A 12,454-nucleotide genomic window follows, 5' to 3' on the forward strand; every position below is an offset into this window, starting at 1 on the left:
GTACTAAAGGTTTTGTGTTATTTTTTTTTTCTCTTTTGGAATATTGAGGTACATTGAACTGTAACAAAATAAAAGAGTGGACATGGTTAAGTACTATAAAAGTAGATATGTCTATCGACGCTTCTTTAATATTTGTGGCTCTCATACCCCCATCTTTTGCACGTGAATTCATTGTAGCCAACCACCGACGACCAATTTTGAAATTAATAAGTAAAGACGGAGTTAGAGTATTTTTTAAAAAAATTAAATAAAAATATTAAATAGTTAAATAAAATTATATATATAATTTAATTATTATTTATTTAAAAAATATATATATTAATAGTAATAATGATATCACACACATATATATATATAACTGACTTTCACTCTTTACCCATAAGAGTGAAAGAAAAAATAATTTTTCAAATTTAAATGAATTATCTTTTTAATTTGTATGTCATAATTCTCTTTTTATTTTTTATTTATCTCTTAAGTTGCTAACTAACATATTAGATTAACATATTGAGTTATTTGATTGAATTATTCAGATACAATATTATATGATAAGTTATTAGTTTTTTTTTTTATAATTGGATGAGGGAGGATTTGAATTTATTCTTTAAGTAGGAGGATCATGCACCAACCAATGAGTTAAAAGACTTTTTTTTTTAACTATTTGGTTCTTGTGACTTTGCTAGGAATGATTTAAAATTTAGATGAACAAAAATTTATGATATGATTAAAACAAGAATTGGGTGGTGGTTCAAGGCAAAATGGAATGATTTTCTTATAGTGTTATAATTAAAATAATAATAATTAAAAAATATTAATATTAAAATATAAAAGAAAATGTTTCTATCATTTCAAGTAATATCTAAATATTCACATATAAATTATTTTTTGATAAATAAAAATATTAATATTTAAATTATAAAAGAAAATATTTTTATTATTTTAAGTAATATCTAAATATTAATATATAAAATACTTTTTAATAAATAAACATATTAGTATTTAAATTATAGAAGAATTTTTTTTGACTTTTCAAGTAATATCTAATTATTGCTATATAAATTATTTTTTAATAAATTTACTTTGGCAAGCTTGGTCCAATTTGGATCGGGTTAAGTTAGATATGATTTTTAAGTTCCGATTGAACTTTAGAATATTATTTATATTAATTTAAAATATATTTAATATTAAAATAAAAAATATTTTTTTTTAATATTTGAACGATAAACTTAATTTAAATGGACAAATCAAACTCAATTTTAATATTTTAATATTTCAATCCCTTTCTCCATTCATTCACGATGAAACTCAACAACAACCGGATTAGACAGCTCATGGAAAAATGCAAACAGAAAATGAGAAAGAACACGACTTGTTTACTGTAAACATGACTTCCACCAACACTTTCTAAGCACTCAACGCTTGGTATTCTCTCCTTCACATAGTTGGATTTCGTGTAATGGCAACTCCATCCACTTCCCTCACCTTTACTGTCCGAAGATGCGAACCCGAGCTAGTTGCTCCGGCCAAGCCCACGCCACAAGAATACAAACTATTATCCGACATCGATGATCAAGAGAGTCTCCGCTTTCAAATTCCCATTATCCAATGTTATCGTTACGACCCTTCAATGCAAGGGAAGGACCCTGCTAAGATTATTAGGGAGGCACTTGCGAAAGCCCTTGTGTTCTTTTATCCGTTTGCTGGTAGGCTTAGGGAGGGGCCTAACCGTAAGCTCATGGTGGGTTGCACTGGTGAAGGTGTGCTGTTTATTGTGGCCGATGCTGATGTTACACTTGAACAATTCGGAGATGAACTTCACCCACCATTTCCTTGCTTTGATGAGCTCCTTTATGATGTTCCAGGCTCCGAAGGGATGCTAAATTGCCCATTGTTGTTGATTCAGGTACCCTTTTTTACTTCCAAGCTCTAATAAACTTATCACCATTTCTTCCTTTTTTCTTTTTCCAAGTTCAGTTAAAACAATATGAGATAAGTTATTGATTGGCTCCCCGCCTATACATACTTGGAATGAAAACCAACATCTCCATTAAAGAAAGAAAATCAACTGCAGTTGGCGACTATGCACCATGAAAATATGCATTTTAGGTACACTGGTCAGGAGGCTTCCTCTTACAAAATGGTAATAGTTGTACCTTACCTTACCTTAAAATTTCATTTTTTTTAAATCATTAAATATCCTTTATATATAAGAATTTGTTTTTAAAATACAAAAGAAATTAAGAATACTTAACATTTGGTGCTACCTATATTTCATTTTTTATGCATGCAAAGCCCAAGAAAATCATGGCCAATCCAATTAAAGCCCCTAAACCATATTGCTTAGTCTCGATATCGTATAAGACCTCAAAATTGGAATTCAAATTCTTACTCTTCAAATTGGAGTCCTCAAAATCTCTATAACTAATTTGGCATGAGTGTCTTGTTCACACTTATCTGTGATTCCTATGACAATCTCGACAATTCTTAAGTTAAGTTGACTTTTTCTTGACTATGAAATTAAACTTTTCCCACATTTTGAAATAGTAAAAATTTGTGTGATAGAATATTAATAACGATTGATGAAATAAAATGAATGAAATAATTTGAAATATTTTAAATATATTATGAATTTAAAAATTAAGTTTTAAAATTACGATGTTTCTGCAATTTACTCAAACATTTTAATTTTTTTAGATCAAAAAATCGATATCAGATTATTGATTGATTTTGTTAATTAATAGATAACACGGATGAAATGCGGTGGTTTCATCTTCACCGTCCGCCTGAACCACGTTATGAGTGATGGCACTGGCCTAAAACAGTTCATGTCCGCCGTGGGCGAGATGGCACGTGGCATGGTTGCCCCATCGATCCCACCGGTGTGGGAAAGGCACCTCTTAGATGCTGGAGACCCACCACGAGTCATGTTCACACACCACGAGTACGACGAGGTGGAAAGCATCATCACCCCACCGGACAACATGGTTCAACGTCCTTTTTTCTTTGGCCCCAACGAAATCTCATCCCTTCGTCGGCTCCTCCCCCGGCACCTCCGCCAATGCTCCAAGTTCGAACTCTTGACAGCTTGCTTATGGCGCTGTCGAACCGTTGCTATAAATCCCGACCCTAACGACGAGGTGCGCATGCTGTGCATTGCTAACACACGTTCCAAATTCAATCCTCCATTGCCAACGGGATATTATGGGAATGCCTTCGTGTTCCCAGCCGCAAAAACAACGGCTAGACAACTTTTCCGGAATCCATTAGGGTATGCAGTGGAACTAGTGAAGCAAGCCAAGGCAAGCGTAACGGAGGAATATGTGAAATCAGTGTCAAGTTTGATGGTGATTAGGGGCAAACAACTCCACTTCCCAGTGGTTCGGTCCTTCCTGATATCAGATGTAACAAATATCGAATTCGGAGACATCGATTTTGGGTGGGGTAAGGCAGTGTTTTCAGGCCCAGCTAAAGCTCTTGGGCCAATAAGCTTTTTGATACGAAGCAAGGATAAAAAAGGAGAAGTTGGAACTGTAGTGTCAATTTGTTTGCCAGCTCCGGCCATGGAAAGCTTTGCCAAGGAATTGGACAACATTTTGAAGGGGCAGCCGGTTGACGATGAGGGTAAACCAATTATGATTTCATCTGCTCTGTAAAACAAATAATGGGTAGACAGTAGACCTGAAGATGGAATGTTTTCTGGCGTTAAATTTCAATGCAAGATATTATTACATTTCTAAATAATCATTTTTATTTAATTTTAATTTTAAAATATATGACTTTAATAGTCAAGTTAAGCCTAAACACAGGTTTTAAAGATGTCAAGCCGGTCCTATCTATAGACATCTTTAACTCCAATAAATGTTACATTATTTTCCTAATAGACCAAAAGAGTTTAGCAACAAGAATTATAGATACTAATTAAAGTCAACTAAAGTACAAAACATAAATAAGACAATATTCATTTGCCTCTATGTGAGTATGCTGATGACGTCAATGTCGCTATGTCCATTTTTTTATGCAGTGATGCTGGTGCTGCTTTGTCGTGGCGCTGTTTTGGACACGTGGTTTGATAATATAAAGGGCCCACCAATGGCTGCATTTAGCAGGGACAGGAGATTTGTATTCCAAATTAACAAGTATTCTGATAACCTGCCCCTTCTTGTTGCCTCCTCTTGGTGCTGGAGGTTTTGCCACGTAGCCAAAACAAATAAATACAGAAAAATAAACTAGCTTCATTTTATTTTATTTTGCTGATTTCCCTATATATCTAATAAAAAATTAAAAAAATAAAAAAAGTAAACTGTTTGTGTCGATTATAAAAAAAAAATAGACCGTTGAAACGGTAAATGCCAACAAAATAATAAATCAACAATTTGATACTTTAAAAAATTAAAAATTACATTGTATTTTGCTAACCTTTTGCTTTGAATTTCTTTACCCAAATGTTTTTTTTAAGGTAGTGAACATCATTATTATCAGCAAATTTACAGCAACCTCGGGGAGACAAAGAAAGCCTACCCCAGCAATCAAAATTTCTGCAGGTGAACAAAAAAACCTCCCTTTTTGAAGAATAACCCGTGGTAGTTACAAATATACATAAAAGGACTCCATATAGCCCTTGTTGAAGAATGATACTTAGCCTGTTAAATCAGAAGTAGCAGAGTTTTGGAGGGAAGCAACGATTGTTTAAAGAAGAAAGGAAGCTGGAAAGAAGTGCAAAATTGAGCGTTTCTGTCTTTACCAATTTACTGTTGTTTTGATCTTTTATTTTTGTTTAAAGAAGAAAGGAAGCTTGAAGGCAAGGGAAGTAAATCTAGTGATAGGAAACAAAGGAAGCAAAATGAAATGTACCTTCCTTGCCATCATTGCAAGAAGAAAAACCATACTCCTAAATATTGTTGGTACAGGCCAAATGTGCAAGTGTAAGGTCTACAACTTGCAAGGCCATGTGGAGAAGGTATGTGAATTTAAAAAATTTGATGTAGAAGGCAAGATTGCAATAGTTGAAAAAGTTGGTGAATTTGAAGAATTGTTGTTTATGGCTCATATGGAGAGTATTGCAGCATCTAGGAACACCTGGTTGATTGACAATGTGTGCTCAAATCACTTTACAGGCAATAAAAGTTTGTTTACTGAATGTGATGGAAGCTATAAAGCCCAAGTAAAAATAGGAAATGGAGTTTACCTTAAGATGCTTAGTATTGGTATTGTAAGTGTAGATACTGCTTTTGGTATCAAGTTCATAAATGATGTGCATTATGTACTTGATGTTGCTCAGAACCTGCTTTGTGTAAGGCAACTTGATTATAATCATTATACATTTTTGTTTAAGGATAAGCAATGCACTATTTTTTATTCTGCTAGCAAAGAATTGTTAATTATCAAGGTGAAAAACAAATGTTATACTTTGAACTACCAAGAGAGGATGAATTGGTTGTTAAGTAAAAATTTTTTCTTTTTTAAAAATTAGATCAAATGTGAAAGAATGAAACAATAAAACAAAGAATGAATTGGTTGCTAGTACAAGTAAAATTCTATTTTGAAGAAAGTCTTATTCAGTCATTGTGTGAATTACTGTTAGAGGTCAAACACTTGAGTGACTGAAAATTTGAAAAATTCTAAAGGTGAAGAAGCAAAGATTTTGAATTTAATTGGCTCTTGATTACGATATCTAGAATTAGGTATGTAACTCTTAAACTTATAAATGTTCATAATTAATTTCAAAATTATATGAAAAATACAAACATTGATCTTGCAGTATTCGACTGTTTCTCTGATTAAATATTATTTTATTTTTTATTACGTTTTATATTTTAATTTTTAATTATTTTCTTATTTGAGTGTCAAGTCAAATCCTAATACGTTCAAATTAAAATGGAATTATTTTTTTATAGATATTGCCGAGATCTATCATTGTCATCCTTCTGCTAAATGTGTGTTAAGACTTTGACCTGGTCTCCTCTTCTGCCTTCATTGGTTCAGTTCAATGGTTATTCCTTGGGAAATCGTGGACCAGGGGCGATTGAGGGGTTCTTCGTGATACTAAAGGTTTTGTTTTGTTTTTTTTTTCTTCTCTTTTTTGGAATATTGAGGTACATTGAATTGAAATGAAATAAAAAAGGGCACATGGTTAAGTACTATAAAAGTTGATATGTCTATCGACGCTTCTTTAATATTTGTGGCTCTCATAGCCCCATCTTTTGCACGTGAATTCATTGTATCCAACCACCGATCGCCAACGACGAAATTAATAGGTAGAGATAGAGTATTTTTTTAAAAAAAGTTAAATAAAAAAATTAAATAGTTAAATAAAATTTTATATATAATTTAATTATTATTTATTTAAAAAATTAAATAAAATTCAAAAAATATTAAACATAAAAAAATATATAGTAATAGTAATGATAGTGTTATATATATATATATATATATATATATATATATATATATGAGACTGAATGAAACTATATAAAGAAACTATATAAAGAATCTCTTTCATTCTTTGCACATAAAAGTGAAAGAAAAAATAATTTTTTAAATTTAAATGAATTGTCATTTTATTTTATGTGTCTTAACTCTCTTTTTATTTTCTATTTACTTCTTAAGTTGCTAATAAACATTTTGGGTTAACACATTGGGTTATTTAATTAAACAATTAAGATATAATATGTTATGATAAGTTATGAGATTTTTTCTATTTTTATAATTAGGGAAGAGGAGATTGAAATTTTATTCTTTAAGCAGGGTATCATGTACCAATCAATGAGCTAAATGACCTTTTTTGCAACTATTTGGTCCTTGTGGCTTTGCTAGGAATGATTTAAAATTTAGATGAACAAAAATTTGTGATATGATTAAAAGAAGAATTGGGTGGTGGTTCAGTTGGTATATGCCCTTGAGCTAATTAAATTGGTCAAGAAATATATATTATCATTTAATCACATAATTATCTGTGATAGGGGTTTTCTTTTATGTTAGTACAATAATAAGAGCTATTAAGTACTAATTAGATGAAGCCCATGAAACATAAAAGTTTTGCAAGAGAATTGTAAAGTTGTTACAATTATGAGATCACTATGCATCTAAGCCATGTTCTTAAAATTGTTCTTGGTCATTGTATTGTCAAAACAGGATATTAACAATGCTCAAAGACCACTACATGTTAAGCCTCCTTACTTAAAAAGTAAGTAATCGATCTCATAGATTGAAGTATATGGGATACTTGAGGATAACATGTAACTGTTTGTTAAAGAATAAGTTTACTGAACATGACCGGCTATGAGAACTCTATTTAATATTTTACTCAAGTGCCTATACAAAATGTTCTCATGTGTTTATTTTGCTGGTGGGAGTGTTTCTGTTTAATGCAATTCTACTGATATGGGGATATCATTGTTTCTATGCCCTGTTGGATAAATGTGTCGTCGACTCCCATAGCCTTCTTCTATCAAGGACCACTTTTGATTCATTGGAGTCTGGGTGTTGCAAGTCTTACGCATGTCTTTAGTGGCGGTGTTTCTTGGAGCCTGTAGTGCTGATGGTCCAGGGTGCTACGGCTTGCTTTTGTGGAACAGGTCAACAGATCCAAGCTGCATGACTCTGGTGCACTGTGATGTGTCTGATGTAAGTGAGTGAGGTTTGGTTCTCAACCCAGAAACACTTCGACGGCAGGTGTAGGGAATTTGATTCTGCCAGTATCGTTGGGATATAGCCAGATAGTGCTCTGCTTGGGCATGCTGTAACTTCGAGATTTTTATTTGCTGTTACTTGAGGGTATATACCATGCTGTGATAAGTCTTCAGCACACCTCTCATACTGTCTAAAGACTTGTGTCCGTCTTTTGTACTTTCGTGTTCACTAAATTAAATTTTTATTGACCTTTCAAAAAAAAAACACCTATATAAAAAATCATCTGTTTAGATAAAAATTAAAAAAAATTGTAAAAAATAACCTTCTACATAAACTCATTTAAAAAATAACCATAAATATGAAGGTAATTATTGTTACCCAATTGTAGCCATGTGATAACTCTATTATATAGAGTTATCATAAGCATCCTTAGAGCTTGAATTTCGCTACGTCTTCTATTTTTTTTATCCTTAGGTAGTTTCTAGTTTTCTTTTTAGAAATAAAGTTTTATTTATGCAAGTCTACCTTAATTTCTTGCCAAAATCTCTCAATTCAACCTTTGATTATTTAATCCCTTAATGTTGAAGAACATGCAAAGACTTTGAGCATGAAAGCAAAGGAAGGTGCAATTAGGCTTAAAAGCAAGCAAACATACTGAACTTTTTGATGCATAAATTGAGTTGTGGAAGTTTGATAGAGGTGAATCTTGAACCAATGGAAAGCTGAGAGGATGAGCTACAACTTTGATGTTCAGCACTTGGCCCAAATTAGAAGGAATCATGGCCGAAAATGAAGTGAAAAGTGTAGGCAGCTTGAAGGAGAAAAACAGGGAAACAAAACCTCCAGCGCTGCAGCACCAAGTTTCCAGCGCTACAGCACTGTCCAGTGAAGCAAAGAGGTCCAAGTTAGAGAGTTTCCTGCTGCAGCGAGAACCATTCTCACTGCAGCAAAATATTGGGCATGTTAAGTCAGAAGGATTTTCGCTGCAACGAAATTCTATTCTCGCTACAGCAAAAATGAAGCAATTTGCAATACCAAGTCAGGAACAAATTCACTGCAGCGAGAACATGTCAGATAATGAATATTCCTGCATGGGTTTTTAGGGCAAGCTAAAAAAAGAGGGGGTATAAATAGAAAGTTTTGCACTGAAAAAGAAAGGGATTTGAAGAGACCATTTTTGGCAAAAGAAGGCAAGAACAAAAAGGGAAAAAGGAAGAGGAATCAAGAGCTGGAAGATTCAAAAGCTGGAACACAATACATTATCACTCTAGATTTGATTCTCTCTCTCTTACTTTTTTTGTAAAATAATGTTTTTGTTTGTTGATATGCGTACTTTCCTTGTGAATATGTTGAGCTAAAGTTTTTAAACTAAGATTATGGTGGATGCTATTGTGTAGTTGGATTTTGGATTCTTCCTCTATTTGCTTTTACGAGAATATCAATGGTTCTTCAAATTTATTCTTATTGTCTAATTTGTTGCTTGATCACCAGCAAGTTAAGTATGGAGTTTTAGACTAGGCTTGAGAAGGACAATCTAAAAGGACACAAATTTGAGTAATGTATGTTCATCCTATATTAAGAAATTAAGTGGGTGATTAATTAATAGGATAGACATATACCTATTAATCATACATAATCACTATAGGTCCTAAACTTAGTGAACTTAGCTTTAGTTAATGTTCTATAGACATATAGATAGTTAATGAAGCTAGGCAATTGTGTGATAACTTGACGGAGTACCATGCATGCTTAAGGAACCTAGACTAACATTGATTCTCATAGAAAGTAGGTAGTTGATTGATCTTGTATCCTTACAAAGCAATAGCTGAAACCATAGTCCTAGGTCTTAATTATATTGTCTCCTCACTACACATTTAACTTGCAATCCTTAGGTTAGAGTAGACTTTTAGAGTAAATTTTATTTCAATTTTAGCAACTTGTTCTTCTTGTTGCTTGGATAAAACTTAGCTTGTTACAATTTTAATAATTAGTAACAAATAGTAAATCAACTCCTCAAGAGATTGAGGCTAACCGCAAATACAAGTATATAGTGAATTCAAGTTAGCAGATTGTCAATCTCTGAGTCTTCTGGAGCTTAGATACTACTATCTACTGTTACTATACTTAATTACTTAGTTGCAGCATCTGTGTGCACTTTCACGTAATTCCTGCTGGTAGGAAGTATCTATAGTCGCTCATTACAAATTTTGAGCATAATCCATATCAAGCAAAAGATTTATTTATTTCAAAACAAGCAACACCATGAGATGACAAAAATATCCTTAAAACTATTTCAGACAAATTAATGGTCTGTTTGTTTTGCAGTAAAATATTTTTCGAAAAGCGTTTTAAGACTTATGCTTGTTTGGAAGACGAAAAATTAATTCTAAATGTAAAATATTTTATGAATTAATAGAGTTAACCACAAAAAATGTCTCACACCCTTTAAGGCCGTAAGCCATCTGGTGTGAGACATTTTTCAGAGAACAACCAAAACACTTTTATACTAAGTTTATAAGTATAAATTTGATGAATATTAATATTTAACTTAAAATATAAAAAAATTAATTTCAAATATTAATATTTAAATTATACAACACTATTAAAATTAAAAAATATTTTTTAATGAAACCATTCAATACAACTAAATTTTTTTAATTTATAAATGAAATAAATCTTACTAATAACTATAATAAAAAATATTTTAATGATCGTCATTTAATGAATACATATTTAAAAATATAAGTTTTGGATATCTTACACAATTGATAAATATTTATATTTTTATAGTTATGATAACAAAGTGATAAAGATGGAAATTTTTTTTGAAAATTAGAATTTATTTCATTACAGATATGTGGTTAAATGCTTTGAAAAATATCATTATTGATTTTGTTTATTTTCATTTTCATTCTTAATTTTGATCCTAAATAAGTAAAAATCAAATATCAATATTATTTTGTAATCAACTCTTATTTATTATTTTAATACCTAAATAACTCCAATAAAAAATATTTTCCATAAAATAATCTAAATAATAAAAAAATTTTCGATAGTTTATCCAAACAACAAAACAAATTAAATTTTCTTACAAAAAATTTTACACAGAAAAAATTTTCCTCTAGCAAGTTATTTGTCGATTACCAAATGGACCCTAAATGCTCTCAATTTTTTTTTCCTACCATTCTCTCTGCTCTGCTCCCATTTTTTCTCTCTTGCCATCCAACTCTTTTTAATTTTACTGCCATCATCATCTTTTTTTATCAATCTTTTGGTATCTTGATTATTATATTATTATCGATTTACAAACTAAAGAACATGATATGAAATGTAACAATATATTTTTAAGTTTATTGATTTACATTCACAAAACTCTCTCTGTCTATCTCTCACAATCTCTGTCTATGGACCTTTCGAAGATGACAGACATCTTTCTATTAAAGAAAAAAACTCAATGCACAAGAATTAAATATCAATGCAAAAGTCTAAATCTTCTACATTATGTTGCCCCTACGTTTTGTTCTGATTTTAGTTCACATTTAAACCTGTTTCTCAAAGAAATACCACATTCATCATGGGGCTACATCCTACCTATGAGGGTGTTATTTAATGATTTCACAAAAAATTTTCAAAAAAAAAAAGAATTATATATGAATAAGGTGAGGTTAATTTTTTTTAATCTAGTTTTTTAGTCATATAGAAATTTATTAGGCTTAAGCTAGGAAATAGAAAAGTAAATTTTTTTCTCATCTCATTAATATCACTTTTCTTTTAAAGAAATGGAAAGTTTGTAAACGAACACCGCGAGACTTTTTATTTTTGGTGTTGTTATGTAAATTTTTTCTCATCTCATTAACGTCACTTTTCTTTTAAAGCAATGGAAAGTTTGTAGACGACCAAACTTATTGAGAATTGATATTGATGTCTTTTGAAAACACAAAAAACGTGTCATCAATTTCGGCACGGCAACTATTCAACGTGATACTTCTTTTCCATGCTCATCTCCCACCTCTTTCCTTAGTACGATGTAACTCTCAAGACAATCTTAACCACTATTGTCCTAGGCCGGCTGGAAATCCTCTGCCCCTTTTCCTTGCCACGTGTCTCTGAGATTAGGTTTCTTTTAAAACTTTGTTTACCTATATAAAAAGCGTTAGTTATCGACAGCTTTACTTTGGACTGGGTTTTTTGAGTCTATAAATTCGGTTGTAAAAGAACAATTTCTAGGTTGTAAAAGTTGTATAACTTGTGCTAGATTCAGTTGGGGAGAGACAGAAAGAAACGAAATTGCAGAGTTTTCATTTCTTTGAATTGGGGACATTTTTACCCTATTCCGTCAGTCATGAAATGGTCAATAACAAAAGGAAAAGGGAATGACTAAGCCTTTCTATTTTGGGAATAGCCATTCAGTAAAAAGCAACCAAACAAATTAATGCAACAGTAGTCCGAAGGAACAAAGCGAAAATAAAGAAAATAAAAAAGGCTAGTGGTTAATAAAGAAATTCACACTGCGCACTTCGTTTCCTATTTCTATTCAATCCCTTTCTTCATTCATTCACGATATAGCTTAACAACAACCTAATCTATATAGTCGACGAAAAAAATAAAGGGTACATCATCTCGGCACGGCAAGTATTCAACGTGACACTTCATTTCCATTATCCTCTCCCATCTCTTTCCTTAGGACGATACCACTCTCAAGAAAATGTTAACCACTATTGCCCCAGGAAAAGAAAACCAAAACGTTTTTCTTCAGTTCTTTGACTTGTAATACTTCCACAATAAACAATTCCCACGACTCGTTCCTTTGCTATAAATATCACTTTCA

The 12,454-nt window shown here is 31.7% G+C and overlaps 1 protein-coding gene across 1 annotated transcript; it reads left to right on the forward strand.

Moving 5' to 3' along the window:
- Positions 1-1,279: 1,279 nt before the first annotated feature.
- LOC110415922 (benzyl alcohol O-benzoyltransferase-like) lies at positions 1,280-3,738 on the forward strand. The gene is made up of 2 exons (XM_021427704.2): positions 1,280-1,900; positions 2,739-3,738. Exons 1-2 carry the CDS (start codon positions 1,454-1,456, stop codon positions 3,648-3,650), a joined length of 1,359 nt encoding a protein of 452 aa, XP_021283379.1. The 5' UTR covers positions 1,280-1,453; the 3' UTR covers positions 3,651-3,738.
- The last annotated feature ends 8,716 nt before the right edge of the window (positions 3,739-12,454 follow it).

This window comes from Theobroma umbraticum, unplaced genomic scaffold (assembly GCF_002168275.2).
Source record: "Theobroma umbraticum cultivar Fairchild unplaced genomic scaffold, ASM216827v3 scaffold_147.0, whole genome shotgun sequence".
In the NCBI taxonomy this organism is placed as follows: Eukaryota; Viridiplantae; Streptophyta; class Magnoliopsida; order Malvales; family Malvaceae; genus Theobroma; species Theobroma umbraticum.